Here is a 20321-nt window from a genome sequence, read left to right as displayed (position 1 = left end):
TCTGAGGCCAAAGGTATGCACCTCCCACCGCCTCACACCTACACAAAAAATTCCTTAGGGAAGACTAAAACAGTGGCAGGGATTGCAGATTCCCTGGGTTGATATTTTACAGCCAGTTAGAGATTTTATTTTCAAGTTATCTCTACACCCAACATGAGGCTCAAACTCACAACCCTGAGACCAGGAGTCACACACTCCAACGACTGAGCCAGCAGGGCGCCCCAACTAATTTTTTTTTTTTTTTAATAGGCTACCTAGGATCTGACATCTTGGCCACAGAGTAAATCTGAGGCATACTTTGCAGGAAACTTCTCTTGGCCTTTGAGAGTCTCTAGTAACCCCATTTTAGACACTGATGGCCAGAGAGAGCAGGGGGTGGATATTGCCTTGTCTGTCACTCAAGGGCTCAAGCATTTTCCAGATAAAAGCTGTCTAATCCTCGTGACATTCCTATCAGTTACTGAGCTCAGTCACACCATTAGACAGTGCAGAAGAGGGACTTAGGGCTTTGTCAGGAGGCAGGATCCAGAACTAAGAAAATGTTTTAAAAATTAGCTTTTAGGGGCGCCCCTGTGGCTCAGCTGGTTGGGCATCTGCCTTTGGCTTGGGTCATGATCTTGGGGTCCTGGGATCAAGTCCTGCATTGGGCTCTCCACTCAGCAGGGAGTTGGCTTCTCCCTGTCACTCTCCTTCTTTTGTTCTCTCTCTCTCAAATAAATAAATAAAATCTTTAAAAAGATTTTTAAAATCAGCTTTTATTGCTTTTTCAATTAGCAGGAAAGGCTAAAGATTTGGATTTCTTTTCTGCCTTCTCCTGTAAGAGGAGCTTATATATATTATCAATAATAAAATATTTAAAAATACAAGTATTACAATGTCTTTCTTCACAAAGGAGGACCGGAATGAATGTCTACAGAGTGAAGATCAGTGACACTCTTCCTCTTGGATTTGTTTTACTAATGCTTCTGTTCTTACTCTGTGGAGTCTTCTTCATCTGTCTTTCCTCTAATCTCCCTAAGTGTTGGCTCCCAGGAGAGATGCTTATCCTGTCCCATTGGTCACTTAGTGGCAGGAGGTTTAGGCCCTAAATGTTTCCTCTTCCAGTGGTACCGGATGCCTGACCTCCCTGGCTACACCAAGTACCTTTTCCAGAGGAATGTGAGGCCCCAGCTCAGACTGGGGCGGGGGGGTTGTGCCAGAAGAGGGTAATTGCAGACTCCGTCTTTGAAGTGCCTGTTGGGATGGGGTGTTGGTTCCTTTATGCCCTGGGCCTGGAGCTGGTACCTTTAACCTTGGGGAGGAGCCTCCTTCCTTCTCAACTGTAAGCCGTTTTTAAGCCCCCTGATTGGAGTGCAAAAGCGTTCATCATTCTTGACTCCCTTCTGGGTGGCCCCCAACAAATTATTGGGCCTCTCCAGAACTTCAGTTTCTCCACCACAAAATAATAGGAATAATTCCACACCAGAAAAAAAAATCAGGAAGAGTTTTGACAATTGTAATATGAGCTGATGATGATGAAGCTATTTCTTGCACCTGCAGTGGTCTCAGTGCAGTGCTGAATAAAGACACAATCTGGGAACTCTTGAAAAGAAATCTGTGAGAAACCTTGAAAAATGAGTCCCGACCCAGTTAGTGACAATGGCTGTGGCATAAGAAAGTGTTCTGCAGCAGGCTTGCATTTTTATCCTGCCATCTGTATGCCTGGGCCCGCTGCCAAGGCCATTTGACACAATGCATCAGGATGCTTTCATCGAAAAGCGTTTTGGAAAGCAGCATTCTGATCTACTTTTGCTTTTAAAATTTTGATTTGGGATAGCCCAAGTTCAAATCCACTCCACATTGTCGTGGTTCAGTGGCTTCAGGTGGATTTGTTTTTGGAAAAATCACCCCTATTGGTGCCCTCTCCCCACACCTGCTCTTGCTTGACACAGGGCTCCACCCTCTTCCTCTGTACTCAGCCTCTGGGTGTCTGGGAGGGTGTCTGCGGGTTCTGGGGTGGAAGATAATGGTCTTGCTCTTGAAAGTGGTGTGGTTTGTGGCAAGGCCCCTGTGACTCCGTGGAGTTAATCACCAAATATTAACACAGAAAAAGGGACTGTTTAGTTCTTAGGCAATTTGGCAGAGTCAGGGAGAGCTTTTGGCAAACTGGGGGCCATGCCAGCAGGCTCTGTTGCAGGCTGGTAATATGACTGGATTTTTTTCACCCGACTATACTCCATATCATGCAAAAACTGCACACAGTTTGTTGGTTGGTATTTGTTTGAGACTTTGGTCAAGGTAGAAATATCTTTTTTTTTTCCTGGTGGTAAAGATGATACATTTATCATAACAACTTTCAAATAATAAGAAATGGACACAGTAGACAAAGCAAGTGCACAAAATGCCACCATCCTTGTAGCTGACCAGACATGGACTTTGCCTCCTCTGTGTTTTTCTAGGTGGTTCTCCTTTTATCTGCTTCCAATCAGGATAACTGAGCTTCCTGGAAAGATCTTTGAAAAACTACTTCTCCCCTGCCCCCCACACCAGCGTCAGTCCCCTTCTGTGTTTGGCCTCAGGTGCCCCTCACCACCCTCTTGACATCCTCCCCCAGGGATGCTCCTTCTTATTGCCTTCTTTCTGCTCCCCTCAGGCTGTGTATAAGATGGCAGACGTAGCCTGCAAGTGCCACGGCGTCTCAGGGTCCTGCAGCCTCAAGACCTGCTGGCTCCAGCTGGCCGAGTTCCGCAAAGTAGGGGACCAGCTGAAGGAGAAGTATGACAGCGCAGCTGCCATGCGCATCACCCGCAAGGGCAAACTGGAGCTGGTCAACAGCCGCTTCAACCAGCCCACCCCTGAGGACTTAGTCTATGTGGACTCCAGCCCAGACTACTGTCTGCGCAATGAGACCACGGGCTCCCTGGGCACCCAGGGCCGCCTCTGCAACAAGACCTCGGAGGGCATGGATGGCTGCGAGCTCATGTGCTGTGGCCGTGGCTATGACCAGTTCAAGAGCGTCCAGGTGGAGCGCTGCCACTGCAAGTTCCACTGGTGCTGCTATGTCAAGTGCAGGAAGTGCACCGAGATCATCGACCAGTATGTCTGTAAATAGCCTGCAAAGGCCCCCTCTTCTGGCCTCTTCTCCACTCTGCCTCACAAAGTTTATATTATATAAATCTATATAAATCTATTATATATTTGTATAAAGAAATGGATGGATGATAAATAATTAAAAGAAGAAAATGGAAAGGAAAAGCTTATTTAAGAGATGCTGGAGATCTTTGAGGATTGAACTTTGCTGGTTCTCTACTCCCGGCAGATGGGGCAAGGGGCTTCTCCCCCTCCCTCTGCTGGGGACTCTCAGGATGTAGGGACTTGGGGATATTCACTGCCTACCCACTATGGCCTTAGGAAGACGAGTGGCGATTAGATGGAGAAGATGGTTTTGTCTGGATGTCTGGAGTCTTTGCTGGCTGGATGGCTGCCCTGTGACCCCCGTCATGAGGCCAGGAGGCCCTGTGCAAGGTGGCAGGAAGTCAGCTTACACCATCATGTCTTCAGGGTCTTGTCCAAAATACTGCTTGGTTCCGTAAAAGGGTCCAGTGCTTTCTTACCCTTTCACTCGGGTGCATCCCGGCAGAACCCAGAGTTACAGGAATGAGAAGAGGCCCGATGTCATCTCTGACAGGTGACCACAAAGGGACCTGCACCTCCCCAGACCCCCAGGCCTGTCTGTCCAGCGAGAATTATTCTCCCTCCACAGCTCACTGGCTCCTGCGGTCACCAGCTTCCTGCGCTGAGGAGCACAGGGGTCAATTAGCCTGACCTGTTAGGAGAGACACGAACTGAATTATTTGTGCCCGAGCTGCAGAGAGCCAGGAGAGTAACTGGTTCGAGTGCTGCACTGTGCTCCCACGGGGAGAGGAAACGGGATGCTGCTGTTGTCACTTCCTTCACCGTGCAGACCCCCCAAATGACAGGATGCGTGGCCTGGTCAGGCTTGGCTGGCCTGGCTCGCTCTTGTCATCTCTGCCCCAGATGTACAGTTTCTCTCTGACATTAAACCCCCTTCACTGGACTTCTCTCCCCTTCCTTCTTTGGACACACGAGTATCTTTCATGAGTCTCCTTTTATTTTTGATCTGATCCTCAGAACCTTGCTACCCAGTGTGCGTGTGGAAGAGGGTAAGGAAATGGAAACTTTTTAGAGCTCTAGTCTGGTGGCTGGAGACAGAGACAGAGGACTATGAGGATAAGGTAATGCACCGAAACACTCGCCCCCAGGGCCAACGCCAATTTGAATACTCATAAATGCTAGCTATTACTATTAGTATTATGAACAAAAGAATTCAGAGATTAAGGTTTAAGCCTCATGTTTCCCTTCCCTTCTTCCATCTTACAACTCACCCAGTCACCCCCTGGTCTGTTCACTGGGTCCTTGGGAAGGCACAGGTGATGGGGACACTCTGCTGGCTTCTCTATGTTGCCATCTCCAGTCTCAGACTCCAGGATCTGGAGCCAGGAGAGACAGGAGGGCAGAGCTCAGGGATGACCCAAAAGGGAGATGTTATATCCTAGAAAGGGAGGAAGTAGTTCCTGGGACACCTTGATCCAGGCGCATTAAAGTGGCCAGCCTGCAGGTGACCCAGTAAGTCACCCCACAGAGAGACACCAGTTTTATTCTAGAAAAGTCTACTTCTGGGGAAATGGTGGAATTAAGGAGTCAACTTGGGTTATAATGAGCAAATTATATTTCAAAACAGTCTAAAAGGGATTCTGTCTGGATTGGAATCATGCCATGTATACCACTTGTCTCTTTAGGGCCTAAAGAAGAGCCTTCTGATTTGTCATCAAAGGACATCAGACCTAGGGTTATTTCACCCTATTCCTCACGCTATTACTCAGATTCCTTTGGTTGACATTTTCAAGATGAATAGTCCACAAGAGAAAGTGATTGAAGCCTACTGGCCTACAAAAGATGCAAACCATGTCCTTGGCTTCATTAGTTGGCATTTAGCCAAACTAACTTGGTCACACAGATCGACGATAATAAGGGTTTTGAACACTGGCTGGCACTATTGCTCTTCCCTACATCACCCTTGTAACTCCTGGAGGATTACCTTATGTCAGGTGCTCAAAGTTCATATTGAGCTTTTTGGCCTGAAAAGCCAAAATCCAGTTCATCTTTAGCAACTTCAGGAAATTAGCTGTGAGGGACTGGTCCATAGAAAGCGACTTTCATGTTCATGAAAGGAGGTGCATCATCCCCATTATGTTGAGGTCTTCCTGCAGAGTCATGGCAAGGGAACTGAGGAAACCTTAAATGTTTTCTTTCTGACCTAAGGAGGAAGTCACGTGTTTGAATACCAGTGTAATTGTTGCAGCCACTGACAACCAAGGTTAGGAAAGATTTAATCTTCAAAATAGATTGGGGTGTAGTTATAGTTACAGACATGTTAAGTCCTGGTGGACTGGCAGTTGTCTATGATGTAACCAGGAATGCTGTAGGAATGTGGCTGGAAAATATGAAGACCAACCTAAGAAAACGAACCTCTGCTTGGAAACATGTTAGAGCAGGGACAGAATGTGCGGTCAGATCTCCTGCTCCTGGGTTTCCAGAGAAGGGCCTCCAAATCTTGAGCAAGTCCCAAACGTCAGTGTGCTGTAAAAAATACACAGTCCTAGGCCTCCTGCATCAGAGATTTTTATTCAGTTGGTCTGGGGGGAGCGGGACAGCTGTCTGAATCTTTAACAAGGCCTCAAGGGGACCCTGTGCTGGTGGTCGTCCTGAGACCGCACTGGACCCAGCGTCAGGATGAGCTAGCCCATGATCCACAGGGCGACCCTGTGCAGGATTTTCCAGTACCTGAAATTTATTATGATTAACACATGGTCTAACTGAAGGATCATTGCACAGAATGTAATGCCTGGACCAAGAAATCCTAGCCATCCAGGGGATCCTTTCTATCAAGAGGGGAGAGAACATTCTGGCACAGAGCAGAATGTGTTTGCCCTGGGTGTTCTACCTCCCTCCTGTACCTGGGACAGATCTATTACAAATGTGGTAACGTAATACTCGCTTGGCTCTTTGTTTGCATATATTCATCTTGCCTTCAAGACAAAATCAGGAGAAAGGTATGTCTGACTGCCTCCATTTAAAAGTAGACAGGAGGGTAGGAAGGCAGTCACAGCTAGGATTAAGGTGAGACCAGGCTCCTGTTCATAAAGGCATCCTGATGAGTCTTTCAAGAGCTTGGGTTCAAAACCCTTACTGGTCGTCTGCTCTCTGCCCTTTGAGGTGGGAAACAAAACTTATTAAACTGCGTTTATTCTGCCTGGCTTGCTGCCTCACTCTGGCTTTGTCATCCACGGGAGTTCTAGGGGCTAGCAAGACATCTATGGTTGAGATGGCTCTGCGACATACAGCTCTCCCAGCTGCAGTAGTTTATCAGAGAAGACACCTACGTCTTGGGCAGAGAGCTACACAGTCCCAAGAAGGTGGAGGAAAGTAGTCATTTCCATCTTAAAACAGGCTCTGACGCATGGCCAGATCCCACTGGCACTGGTCACTTGTGTCTCAGGAGAACTTTAGTGTGTGCCTGCATGTCTGTGGGTGGGTGTGGGGGGTGTGCACACATGCCAGGCACACCCATGCATGTAGGAATGGGTGTTTTTCATTAAGTTTGGAGGGGCCATGGGGAGGCACTTAAGGTAAGGAAGCTATAAAAAAAAAAGGTAAAAATCACTGTCACCACTCTGGTTGAGCTGCTGCAGAATGCGGATTGTTCTGTCTTTACTGGAAGTCCTTGCTGATGATTGACTAGTGATGACAAGCTTCCTATCTCTGGAAGGAATGTTGAGAAGGGCTCACTGCTCTTGCTTGCTAAATATTCCTGTTAGTCCTTTATTATTCAAGAATCCCTGCCCTGTATTTATACCAAAACAATAAGTAAAGGAAGCTTTAATCCCTGGTTTTATGTAAGATCTGTGGGTAGTTTGCCCCTAAGTAGGAAGCTTCTCCATAGATTTGAGTGTCAGACATTAGGCAACCCAAAGACTGAGCTCTCACACAGCTAATTTTCTAGATTGTTTGAGAGTTTGGGCATTCGTCCTGTAGATTATCTACATTCTTTGCTTTTCCCTCCTGCTGTCTGCCTTTTGGTCTTCAATCTGTTCATTTGCAGCTCTACCAGAGGCTGCACCAAAATCTGTTCACTCGGGCCTCCTAAGTAGTTTTTGATAAATAACTGAGTGGGAAAAGGAGTGGCTAAAATTAGATTTTAAAACTATCTGTGAATTTAGCGTGTCACTTGTGTGGATTACCTACCGCTCCCCTGATAACTGAGAATAGACAGAAGCTGTCCACAGCCACAGCAGGTAGGAAACCACAGTATCTGTCAGGACAGAGTTTGCCTAGGTGTGGGGCCTGTCAGTAACGCATCCCCTGTCAGGGACCCAAGATGCAGAGGAAAAGACACTATAGGAAGGGTGAACTTTTTTTCTTAAAGATTTATTTATTTATCTTCTACCTTAGAGAGAGAGAGCGAGTGCGCACAAGTGGGAGGAAGGGCAGAGAGAGAGAGCGCATGCGAGGAAGCAGACTCCCCACTGAGCAGGGAGCCCCCACGTGGTGCTCGATCCCAAGACCCTGAGATCACAACCCAGAGCAGAAACGCAGCCAACTGACCCACCCAGAGGCCCCAGGGTAAACCTTTTTAACCCAGTTTTATCATAAAGCCCAAAGGAATGGGTATTGTTTTAAGTGGCCCTGGCCCTCCAGGACGTGTTCTCAGACCTGGGGCTTGTGCTCTATGTGTTGGGTCAACCAGCCCTTCTGCTGGCATTCGATTTGAAGTTTATGTCCTCCTCTCACATACTTACATCATTTCCAGAGATTGTTTTAGTAGAAAATAAGTTTCCTAAAGGATTTTTTAAAAATCTCTTTTGTGGGGATCAAAAGCATCTGCCTTTGTCTCAGGTCATGATCCCAGGGTCCTGAGATGAGCCCCTCATCAGGCTCCCTGCTCAGTGGGAAGTCTGCTTCTCCCTCTCCCTCTGCTGCTCCCCCTGCTTGTGCTCTCTTTCTCTTTAATAAGTAAATAAATCTTTTTTAAAAAAAGAAAATCTCCTTTGTTTCCAGCTGTGTCTCCTAGAACTTTAAAAAGTACCTAGCACAGAGAAAGTGTTTAATAAATACTTGCTGCATGGATCAGTGAAAGATGATTTTTACTGAACAGATGAGGAAACTGAGGAGGAGATTAATTGCCTGGGCCACTGTGTAGTTTCTTCTCTCAAAGTTGGAAGCCACAGAAATCAACTTGAATCAGCTTAAAGGGAAGGACGTTGTATAAGGGTTCAAGAGAGATTCCAGTGTCTCTGGGAGCTGAAAGCAGACACCTCTGGCTTGCTCTCCCTCTTCCTCCCTCTTCTTGGTGGGTCCTCTTTCCTTGTGCCTCAGCAGATCAACTTCCTCTGCTCCTCATGGTGGGAAACGTGGCAGCCAAAAGCATCTGAGTTAACAGGCTCCAGCTGCAGCCATGGTTAATGACTCCCGAATCTCTCCAGACGCCTATGCCAAATTCCCTGGGGCAGAGGCTCCTGGGCTGGGGCCCTCTCAACCATTCTGTGACCTCACAGTGGTTCAAGTCAGTGAAGTGGAAGGATTTAAGAATTCATTGAAGCAAGAGAAGTTACTCTGTCCTCATTGATTTTTCTGCTGATGGTTAGATCAGACAATATGTAATCGAGCTTGTTGCTGTGCATGGAAATGCCCAAGTGTTTGCCCTGGAAATGTTCATGAAGAGTCTTTTATCTGTAGAAATGCAGAATTATTGGGCAAGTCCTAAAACTCTTCTCAAAGAGGTAAACACATGAGCCCAGCGGTGTGAAGACTTCTGGGAGGAGCTGGATAGCTCCCTGATATGTCTGATGGAGTTGAGGGAGTGAAGTTGGTTTTTTTTTTTGTTTTTGTTTTTAAAGGTTTTATTTATTTATTCATAGAGATGCAGAGAGAGAGAGATTGGCAGAGACACAGGCAGAGGGAGAAGCAGGCTCCTTGCAGGGAGCCTGATGTGGGACTTGATCCCGGGTCTCCAGGATCGCGCCCTGGGCTGCAGGCGGCGCTAAACCTCATCTGCGGGATCCCTGGGTGGCGCAGCGGTTTGGCGCCTGCCTTTGGCCCGGGGCGCGATCCTGGAGACCCGGGATCGAATCCCACGTCGGGCTCCCGGTGCATGGAGCCTGCTTCTCCCTCTGCCTGTGTCTCTGCCTCTCTCTCTCTCTCTCTCTCTCTGTATGACTATCGTAAATTTAAAAAAAAAAAAAAAGTTTAAAAAAAAATATAAATAAACCTCATCTGCGCCACCGGGGCTGCCCGAGGGAGTGAAGTTGTGAAGAAGTGACTGACTAGGCCCAGTGACAAGTCCTGGCTGACATTTCATCCCACGGATGGAGCAATATTTATACTGTTCTTTTATACTGTCATTCCGGTAATGATTTAGAAATATCTTCCCTTTTAAAAAAAAAGATTTTATTTATTTATTCATGAGAGGCACAGAGAGAGAGAGAGAGGCAGAGACACAGGCAGAGGGAGAAGCAGGCTCCATGTAGGGAGCCCGATGTGGGACTCGATCCCAGGACCCTGGGATCACGCTCTGAGCTGAAGGCAGACGCTCAACTGCTGAGCCACCCAGGTGTCCCCATACCTTCCTTTTGACGGTTCCTGTCTACAGAGTCAGTCACTTCCTTCATACTTTCCCCGGTCTCTGAGGTCCCGAGGACACACCAAAAAGAAATACCCAAGGATTTACAATCCTTTTTTTTTTTTTAAAGATTTTATTTATTTATTCATGAGAGACACAGGCAGAGGGAGAAGCAGGCTCCATGCAGGGAGCCCGACATGGGACTCGATCCCGGGTCTCCAGGATCACGCCCCGGGCTGAAGGCAGCGCTAAACCGCTGCACCACCCGGGCTGCCCGGATTTACGATCCTTGTAATAAGGATTACAAGATTTTTCAGTAAACCTTCCACAGCTCTGGAGCGACACAGCAAAAACTTGAAACTTTACACATGCCCTAGGACTAGCCTACTTGGGTCCTTCTTGCGCTGAGAGCACGAGCCACCCAGCCTTCAGATCTTAAGCTGTGACAGGGAGGACACATTTGTCAGGTAGGAACCAATTCCTCCCACCCTTGCAAGGTGCCGAGTTCCCTCTTCACCTTGTGTTCTCCGGGTCCGCCTGCACCTGCAGACTGTGGTCAGGTGCTCCGGCACAGGGCTGGGCCGCACGTCTGTCTGGCCACACGGTGTCGCCGTTCCATCAGTTCTTGGCCAGACGTCTTGGTAGCTCCCACCTTAGTTTCACGCTTGGGCAGTGGCATCCTCGGGCAGATGGCAGAAACAATCTGAACAGCAGCAAAGCTGAATTTCAGATTTTTCATTTGGACCAATTTGGGAAGAGTTACGTGTTAATTTACTTATTTTTTTTAAAGATTGAGTGTGGAAGGTAGTGCAGTCAAGGAAACCAATGAGATTAAAAAAATCTACCATGATGGGGTGGAGGGGTAGTGGAGACAAAAGGAAACCACAAGCGCAGTGCCTAGTCCAGCCAGGTGGGCCCCGGAACACACGCGATGACAGTGGAGTGAGGGCTGGGGAAGTGGCTGCAGCCCTGGCACGCATTTAGCTGGGGCTTATCCCCTGCTCCTGGCTGGTTTCTATGCAGCCAAATACTTTGCATGTTTGAAGGTTATCATTATAGAGGTGGGGAATAATTATAGCTGCCAATTATCGGGTGCTTATTGTGTACCAGCTGCTTCAACATACATTGTACATCATTGTCTCCAGACCTCAGTAAGCTAGGATTGTTACCCACACATGACAGACGGGAAAACAAAGACTCAGAGAGGTTAAGTAACATCATTTGACTCACACAGCTAATAATTGATGCTGACACCAGAGCTCTTTCTGGTTCCTCAGTGGATTTCTAGGTAATTACAGTATCTAGTCACCTGAAATAAGAGGTGCCCATTTCCTTCTAAGTCTCAAGGCATGTACAGTAATCTTCCCCATCTGGCCACCATGAATTCTGAATGAGAAGAGTAAGGAAATTTCTTTTGATGGGGCACATGGCAGAGGGAACGTAGTGATCTCGAATCTAAAGTAAAAAAGTAAAAGGACAGGGGTGCCTGGCTGGCTTAGCTGGTGGGGCACACAACTCCCCATCTAGGGGTTGTGAGTTCGAGCCCCACATTGGGTGTAGAGATTAGTTTAAAAAAACAAAAAACCAAAAACAAAAAACAGGGACACCTGTGGTTGAGCACCTGCTCATCCTAGAGTCCCGGGATCGAGTCCCATATTGGGCTCCCTGCATGGAGCCTGCCTCTCTCTCCGCCTGTGTCTCTGCCTCTCTCTCTCTCTCTCTCTCTCTCTCTGTCTCTCATGAATAAATAAATAAAATCTTTAAAAAAAAAAAGTAAAAGGACAAGGCATACAGGGCTAATGACAGAACACCAGGCACAAAATGACCAGCGTATATTGACATACATGTTGAAGCAAAGAGAGAACTGTCTATTTTTTCTTTGAAGATTTTATTTATTTGAGAGAGATAGAGAGAGCATGAGCAGGAGGGAGAAAGAGAAGCAGACACTCCACTCCCTCCATGAGCAGGGAGCCGAAGGTAGATGCTTACCCAACTGAGCCACCCAGGCACCTGAGAAAAGTGTGTATAGCTGGCCTTGGGGAGTTACATGCCCAGGACAATGCAACCAGCTAGGCAGCTCACAGTTAGTATGAATTATAGTGCTCGGTCCTGGTGCATCATTATACATAAGAGTTGGCTTTTTTTTTTAAAGATTTTATTTATTTATTCATGAGAGACAGAGAAAGAAAGAGAGAGAGAGAGAGAGAGACACAGGCAGAGGGAGAAGCAGGCTCCCTGCAGGGAGCCTGATGCAGGAATCAAAACCGGGACTCCAGAAATATGCCCTGGGCTAAAGGTAGGCGCTAAACGGCTGAGCCACACAGGCATCCTTTTTTTTTTTTTTTTTTTTTAAGATTTTTAAAGATTTGGCTTTTTTTTTTTTTTTTTAAGTAAGCTCCACACCTAACATGAGGCTTGAACTCACAACTCAGATCAAAAGTGGCATGCTCTACCAACTGAGCCAGCCAGGCACCCTGGCTTTTTTTTTCTCTCTCTCTCTGAAAATCTTAATTTGTTCTGGCAATGTGATTAATATAGCATTAGGACTTAAGCCCTCAGGGTGACCTGGGCGACTCAGTGGTTGAGCGTCTGCGTTGGGCTCAGGGCGTGATCCCAGGGTGCTGGAGTAGAGACTGCATCGGACTTCTCCCTCTGCCTGTGACTCTGCCTCTCCCTCTCTGTGTCTCTCTTGAATAAATCAATACAATCTTAAAAAAGGGACTTAAGACCTCAGGCTAGGCAAGATGTCCTGGCCCTTGGAAAAAGCACCAGGCTGGCAGATGCAGTAAGATGGACTCCACATGGGAAAGGAATGAGCCACACAGAGGAATGATAGGGAGGTTTCAGGTGTCGAGACCCAAACGTTAAGAGGGAGAGAATGAACTGTCCCAGCCTTACTGTGGTATTTAAAAAGAAAAATACCCTTACTTTCAATTATTAGGAAGAGGAGTGAGGGGAAGGACGCAAGTTGCTCATGGCCTGCCCCTGCCCGGACCTACAGGACAGGATAGGATGTACGGAGCAGAGGAAACAACAGGATTGGGCTAGTGGGAGAGCAAGAGTAAGAAGGGGAGTCACACAGGTCCCTGGGTTGATGAGTCAAACCCTGGGCTTGGCCATCATCCTCTGGGGCCAGAGCAGCATGTCTTCCTTCTGAGAAGATGGCCTGAGCTCGGGGACTGGGAGCATCAGCTTTCCAGCCTTCCCCATCATCCTTCATTACTGGGATTCCCTTGTGTCTCAAAAATCTTGGAGCAGTGAGGTCTCGCTCCAGGAATTTCCTTTCCAGTCAGTAAGCAGCCAAGTCTCCTGGCAGAAATGTCCTTCCCACACGAGGAGGGTAGAAATCTGGCCAGGCCTCAGGAAGGGGCCCCGGAGGCTTGCGGCAGAGAATTGTCACTCTCTACTGTGCTGCTTCCCCCACTTCACATAAAGAGAAATGCTCTTCCCATTGCCTCTCTCAGGTATTAGGAGTCTGACCTTTGGGTAATAGCGCTCTTCCTAATTCACAAGTGCTCTGAAAATGTCTGCTAGCAAACAGACAAAACCATGAACTGAGCTTCTGAACTTCTTTCCCAAGGTGCTCTTCCAGCTGTGCAGTCTCCGTGCCAGGACTTACCTCCTCATCCAAAGAAGTAATTTCTATGGTAAGAAAAGGAGGCAACCAGAAATGCTTTTGACTTTCATGACATATTCAGCCACTGAAAGGCCCCTTCCCCAAACTCAGTAGAGCCTTGGCACTTGGCTGTGCTGCTGGTACAGCCAGACTGGTCAGGGCGAGGAGGCTGAATGGGGTCACAGCTACTTTGGAGACAGAGGGCAGGTATTTTGATGCCAAGTGTGAACATGGAGCTCTTCTCACTCACACTTTCTGGGTGTGCGCAGGGGAGCAGCTCACACGGGGTTTCTGGGCTCAGAGCAAAGGAGCAAGGGAGTGCTGTGGAGTGAGCAGCTCTTGGGGCTCCCCATCCTCCAGCTACTCAGAGAAAGGAGCCCAGGTCAGAGCAAGACAGGACAGGAAGTTTGAAATGGACACTGAGCAGAGCTTAGAATATAGCTGGTTACTTTGAGTCCAGTCTGAAGCAACACTTGCTCTATCTGGGGTATGGAAATGGTGAGATAAGTGGTTTTGTTCCCCTTTTGGTGGTGGTGGTAAGGAGGGAGACCGTTGTGTGCTGGGCACTAGTTCCTCATTGCTTGCCCTCAATCTGGGCTCCCAGAACCCAGCCAGGACCCAGACCTAGAGATACTGCTGAGTGAATCTGGGAGTGGGGCCTAGGAACCTGTGTTTTTCTTTTTTTCTAAGATTTTATGCATTTATTCGAAAGAGAAAGAGAATGAGTACAAGCAGGCAGAAGCACAGAGGAAGAGGAGAGGGAGAAACAGACTCCCCGCTGAGCAGGGTATCTGGATGCAGGGCTCCATCCCAGGACCCTGGAATCAAGACCTGAGCCAAAGGCAGACGCTTAACCAACTGAGCCACCCAGGTGCCCCAAGGGAACCTGTGTTTTAAAAAGACACCTTGGGGGTGATTTTGTTCTGTAGCAAACTTTTGAGAATTGCTGATAGGTTGCTAGTATGACTACCCAAAGTGTTCCACGCATTGAAATGGCTGTTTGCAGGAACAGGTGGGCTTAAAAGAAGTGTGACCAAGGCCTCAGGGTGTTAGAGGTCTGAGGACGGAAACCTGGAGTAAATCGTCCATGTCTACACACTCAGGAGTGAACTGGGAGAGGGACTGGCAAACCGTCCTGGATTAGAATCTTCCAAAAGACTAAGAATGATACAGTCTGTCCCCAGATCCTCCTACATACTAAGCTGTGTGAATATGACCTCCTGAACCCATTTCTAATCTCTACTGTGGTCAGCTGACTCCTCTAGCTTTGGAGAGATGCACGAAGCACAGCGTGCATCAAGCAGCACTGCACTCCGACTGTACGAGACCATGTGGCTCCTGTGCAGGTCTGGGCAGGTCTGGGCAGGCCTAGGCAGGCCTGATAGGTAACGGCTCGGGAGAAGCCTCTGAACGTTGTGGTTCCCACGCAGCCTGCGCAGGGCACAGCCAGCAACTGCTCAGTGCACACACCCGCTGGCTGTGGCCCAGGAGCTGGCAGAAGCCAAATGGGGCTTCATGTTCTCTAAAGAAAGTCCCCAGGGAGCATCTCCGTTTCTGCCCTCAGCCGTCCTGAATTGGGGCTTGTCACTAAATTAAGAACTCACCCCAATAAAAACCTAGGTAACCTATGAAGTCAACATGACTTTTTGATGGGCGTGGAGACATGGTGCTTTAGTCCCAGAGCCAGAGAGCCAAATTCTAGTCATCTCTGTCGTCGATCTGTGTAAGACCTCGAACAATACATCAGGCTTCCAGCCTGCTCAGCCCACCCATGGGGGCTTTGTAAGGGTTAGCTGCCACCGAGGAGGAAGTAATATTGAAAATGTACACAGTCCCTTCTCTTGCTAGTCATTATTTCAGTTGTGCTGTTGACTGCTGTGAAAGGACCCAATCATTACAGGCTAGTACCTGTTTTCTGAGCTCCCTATTGTTTTCCTAAAGTAGTAAAAAACACTTTCTCTGCCAAACAAACGTTTTTGTTTTTTGTTTTTCCTTTTGGTAACAAAAATAATCAAGGTGGATATAAAGGATGTCTTTCTAACCAGACAGAGGCTCTTTGTCACCAGGACAGGTAACTGAGAATTATAGATTTCATTCCCTAGAGAAATTTAAGAAAACAAGAGGCATTTAGATGTTCTGGGAGAATTAAGTAGAGTCTGGGGATGGGGAGAAAAGCAGACGTACTCCAGAGATTTGCTTCAGCTACAGGATCCTGTGAGTCCTGCTTCCCTTAGGGAATTAACCAAGCTCCAAAAAAACATTAACAAGGCCACAGATTTGGTGCAGAAGACCCGGCTTCCCCAACAACGAGCTAAATGATCTCTAGCAATAAAACAGGAAGAATAATATCTTTAACCTCAAGTAAGATAATAGATGTGAAAACCTTTTGTAAAATATAATCCTTTGAACAAGTGAGATACTGGCATAGATGTGTTGAATCTATCGAGGCAAGAGCAAAGAAAACAAGATTTTTTCTTTTTTTTTTAGAAAACAAGATTTTTGAAACATGATTTTGACATGTGACATCTTGGGGATTATCTCTTAATTGAAGCCAACTACAAACGCAAGGAATCTAATCTGGATTTAGTGTACTCTTTGGTATACCTGGAAAACCACTATTCTTTCCTACGTCAACCGTGGTCTTTTCCTGAAAGGGTCATTAACTGAAAAATAAGTGAAAATGTGTAAAATGCATAAAATTTCAAAAAAATGACAGGGAAAAATTCAGTTAAAAAGTCCCCTACTCTTCAAAAGGGAGACATTTTTTAGAGCTGCAGTCTGTTTACCTTTGTTTCTGGGGTACAAAGATCTTAGGAAACTTCAAAAAGCTCAAGGAACCCGGACTAGAAGCAAAACAAAAGTAGGCTTCTCCTTGGGGCCTTCAGAAAATGTGGATGGGGAGCCAGAGGCTCAAAGGAGTTCTGGAATTTTCTCTGCCTTCCTCCTTGTCTGGCCATCCCGCTCATAGCTCTCTCTCCTCTCTGGCTTCAACCCCACGCCATGGTAATCACACGACGGCTGAGAATTGGGGAAGTCCTGCTGCCCCCCAAAGACAATCTGTGATGAGGGAAGAAGATTCCCAGGACCTCGGGTTAGAAATCGGAAGGTGGGCGGGCAGCCCCGGTGGCTCGGCGGTTTAGCGCCACCTTCAGTCCAGGGCGTGATCCTGGGGTCCCAGGATCAAGTCCCAGGTCGGGCTCCCTGCATGGAGCCTGCTTCTCCCTCTGCCTGTGTCTCTGCCTCTCTCTCTCTCTCTCTCTCCCTCTCTCCCTCTTTCTCTCGTGAATAAATAAATAAAGTCTTTTTTTTTATAAATTTTTATTTATTTATGATAGTCACAGAGAGAGAGAGAGAGGCAGAGGCACAGGAGGAGGGAGAAGCAGGCTCCCTGCAGGGAGCCCGATGCGGGACTGGATCCCGGGTCTCCAGGATCGCGCCCTGGGCCAAAGGCAGGCGCCAAACCGCTGCGCCACCCAGGGATCCCTAAATAAAGTCTTAAAAAAAAAAAAAGAAAGAAAGAAACTGGAAGGTGTTTTCTGAAGAAGACATGTTTACACAAGGTGGGGTTTCTGACCTTTGCACAGGCCATGATTTCAGGCACACATCACAGAGTTCTTTGGGGCTGTCCTGAATAATAAAGATTACACACAGCCTTCTTTATCTAGCGGAAATGCCTTCCAATTCTAAACAATTGACTTACAAATTCCCTTTCTGAGAACAATGCCCATTCATGAGCTGGGGACATTCTGTGCAAACAATTGCTGGTCTCAGTCAGAGTTCTCCAGAGAGGGAGGTGGGCAGGGTGTCACCCCTACAGAGTAGGGTGTGCTTAGAAACTTCCAGTGTTTGTTAGGGACACAGAAGCACACAGAGGTGACTGGTCCAGACCTGCCCAGACGAACACACCCTGTACATGTGATAGTCACAGGCCCTAACATCGTGTCACCTAACCTTTACTAGGAGTTGAAGAATATTGGGTAATTGTGACCTTTGCTGAGGACACAGTAACACAGCTTCAGGTATTATCCAGGGCAACAATGCTAAAGAAAAATTGCCTGCCAGGTAGCACACTTCTTTTTTTTTTTTTTTTTAATTTATGATAATCACACACAGAGGGAGAGAGAGGGGCAGAGGGAGAAGCAGGCTCCATGCACCGGAAGCCCGATGTGGGATTTGATCCCGGGTCTCCAGGATCGCACCCTGGGCCAAAGGCAGGCGCTAAACCACTGCGCCACCCAGGGGATCCCCCACACTTCTTATTTTTTCCTGCTAAGTTGTTTTTTTTTTTAAGATTTTATTTTTTATTTTATTTTATTTTAAAGATTTTATTTATTTATTCATGAGAGACGCAGAGAGAGGCAGAGACACAGGCAGAGGGAGAAGCAGGCTCCCTGTGGGGAGCCCGGTATGGGACTTGATCCCAGGACCCTGGGATCAGGTCTTGAGCCAAAGGCCACCCAGGTGCCCCCTAAGATTTTATTTTTAAGTCATTTCTATGCCCAGCATGGGCTTGGAACTCACAATCCCAAGATCAGTCTCACTCACCCACTAAGACCACCAGGTGCCCCTTTCTTGCCCATCTTTTCACAATAGAGAAGTCAAGAAATTATTCGGAAATCAGAACTCTGAGGTGGTTTTTGTTTTTTTGGTTGTTGTTTTTGTTGTTTTGCATTGCATACAGAGAGTTTTATTTATTTCTATTTCGGTTTATATATATTGACATAAGTACCTCTACAAGCTTAAGCTGTACAGCATGGTGACCTGGCTTCCATATATTGCAGAAAAACTGCCACAGTAAGTTTAGTTAGCACCCATCATCTCAGGTAAATACTAAAACAAAACAAAACAAACAAATAAATAAAACAACCCAGAGAGATAGAAATACTTTTTTTACTTATGATGAGAACTTTTAGGATCTACCCTCTTAGCAACTTTCAAACGTACCATAGAGCCCTGTTAACAGTCATCAGAGGGATCCCTGGGTGGCTCAGCAGTTTGGCGCCTGCCTTTGGCCCAGGGCCCGATCCTGGAGTCCCCGATCGAGTCCCACGTCGGGCTCCTGGCATGGGGCCTGCTTCTCCCTCCTCCTGTGCCTCTGCCTCTCTCTTTCTCTCTCTGTGTGTCTATCATAAATAAATAAATAAATCTAGGAAAAAAAAATTTAAAAAAAAAAAACAGTCATCAGGCTGTACATTACATTCCCAGTACTTATTTATAGAAACCGGGCTTCCTCCAAACCCACAATTTGCAGAGTTCTAGGCAGAAGTAGATTAAGCTTTTGTGGAGCTTAAAGGCTATGCAAGGGGATCCCTGGGTGGCGCATCGGTTTAGCGCCTGCCTTTGGCCCAGGCGTGATCCTGGAGACCCGGGATCCAGTCCCGCGTCGGGCTCCCTGCATGGAGCCTGCTTCTCCCTCTGCCTGTGTCTGCCTCCCTCTCTGTGTCTCTCATGAATAAATAAATAAAATCTTTAGAAAAATAAGGGTCTCTTGCATCGATATGCATAAAGCTTTCGTACATTCAAAGCGCTTCCCCCCGTGTGACCTTGGACGGTTCCCTCCCCACCTCTGTTCCTTCCTCCTCCTGCTGCGGAGTTTGCTGAAGAAAAGCGCAAACCGGGCCACTGGGCCCCTAGATAGGCCCCAGCTGCGTCCCCTCCCCTGGGGTCTCCCCTGCCTCTCCGGGTCCTCTCCCTCCGCGGACTCTGCTCCGCCCTAGTTTAGAGAATAGGAGTGTCAGGGGTTTCCGCTACTTCTCTTCCCCTCTCCCTCCAAACGTGTCCCTAACTTCACTCTTCTTCCTTGACAACCTTCACTATGGAGAGGAGAGGAGAGGGTTCGAGGAAGTTCCCCAGGGTGGTTCTGCTAATACCTCCGGAGGTGCCCTCCTCACTACCAACGCAGGGGTCTGCATTTCTGTTTCCCTTCTTCTTCTTCTGGTTTTTCTTTTAAATTTTTATTTATTTATTTGAGACAGAGAAAGCACTAGAGAGAGAGCAAGTATGAGTAGAGGGAGAGGGAGAAGCAGACTCCCCGCTGGGCAGGGATTCCCCAGATGGGACTCAATCCCAGGACCCCGGGATCATGACCTGAGCTGAAGGCAGACACTTAACTGACTCAGCTAACCAGGAACCCCACTGTTTTGCCTCTTGAAACACTAGCTCTTTAAGGGTCGGGACTGTCCCTCATATACCTGGTCCACAATAGGTTGCCCCATGGGTTTGTGTGCCTATGAGCCTGTGCCTATGAATATAAAGAACTAGAAGGACCATCTGAAGTTAAGAGAGCAAAATACAGAACAGGACAGCAGTGCTAAAGGAATGAATATGATACAGTATCAGTCAGATCCTTTCTGGAAGCAGGGCCACCATCAGTCTGCTGTCTTGGCTAGAGCAGAACAGGAGTCTGGATTCCTGGGGAAGGAGGTGAGACCAGAACGGAAGGGCTGGCCTGCCCTCATAGTCTCTTCTCCCACAGCAGCACCTCCTGCTCTGGGCTCTTAGGCCAGCCCCCAGTTCTAATCTGAATCAGGTCTTCTCTTTCACCCTGTGAAGATCCAGGGAGCCAGGGGGATCAGAGTACTTCAAAGCTCTCTTTTCCAGCAGGAGAGAGAAAAGCACTTTTTCTTAAGGCTACAGTAGGTATCTGCGAATAGCCCCTGTTTCTGGTGAGGGTTGGCTTCTGGAAGGAAGGGCACTGCTTTATTTAGTGATTCACTACGTTCTGTCCATTAGGTTGTACACCTGTGTCCAAAGGCTACAGCACCAGGGCACTGCTGGTTGCCTGTACCCAGCACATGTGACTGACAGGTGTTAAAAGTTCAGTAAGCATCTGTGGGAGGGAAGAAAGAGCTCAGGGGTAGATGTTTCTAGGGAGGATGCAGTCATGTAAGGGCCTGTAGAAGGTGCAGAAGGTCAGCCCCCTGAGAAGTCCCATGGAAGGCAAAAAGCCTCTCAGGAATGCACCACTCAGACCAGAACAACTCATGAGCTTTTTAGATTTTTTTTTTTACTTTTAAATTTAAATTA

The 20321-nt window shown here is 47.5% G+C and overlaps 1 protein-coding gene across 7 annotated transcripts in view; it reads left to right on the top strand.

Moving 5' to 3' along the window:
- Positions 1–4057, top strand: part of WNT5B (Wnt family member 5B) — a 109388-nt gene extending 105331 nt beyond the window's left edge. For all 7 annotated transcript variants that reach the window (XM_055315328.1, XM_055315327.1, XM_055315325.1 and 4 more), the window contains one exon: positions 2633–4057. In XM_055315328.1, coding sequence (XP_055171303.1) covers positions 2633–3091 — 459 coding nt within the window. In that variant the 3' untranslated portion in view covers positions 3092–4057. The remainder of the gene's footprint in view (positions 1–2632) is intronic.
- The last annotated feature ends 16264 nt before the right edge of the window (positions 4058–20321 follow it).

The sequence above is a fragment of the Nyctereutes procyonoides genome, unplaced genomic scaffold (genome assembly GCF_905146905.1).
Source record: "Nyctereutes procyonoides isolate TBG_1078 unplaced genomic scaffold, NYPRO_anot_genome, whole genome shotgun sequence".
Lineage (NCBI taxonomy): Eukaryota > Metazoa > Chordata > Mammalia > Carnivora > Canidae > Nyctereutes > Nyctereutes procyonoides.
This window is presented reverse-complemented; position numbering and strand designations above follow the sequence as displayed.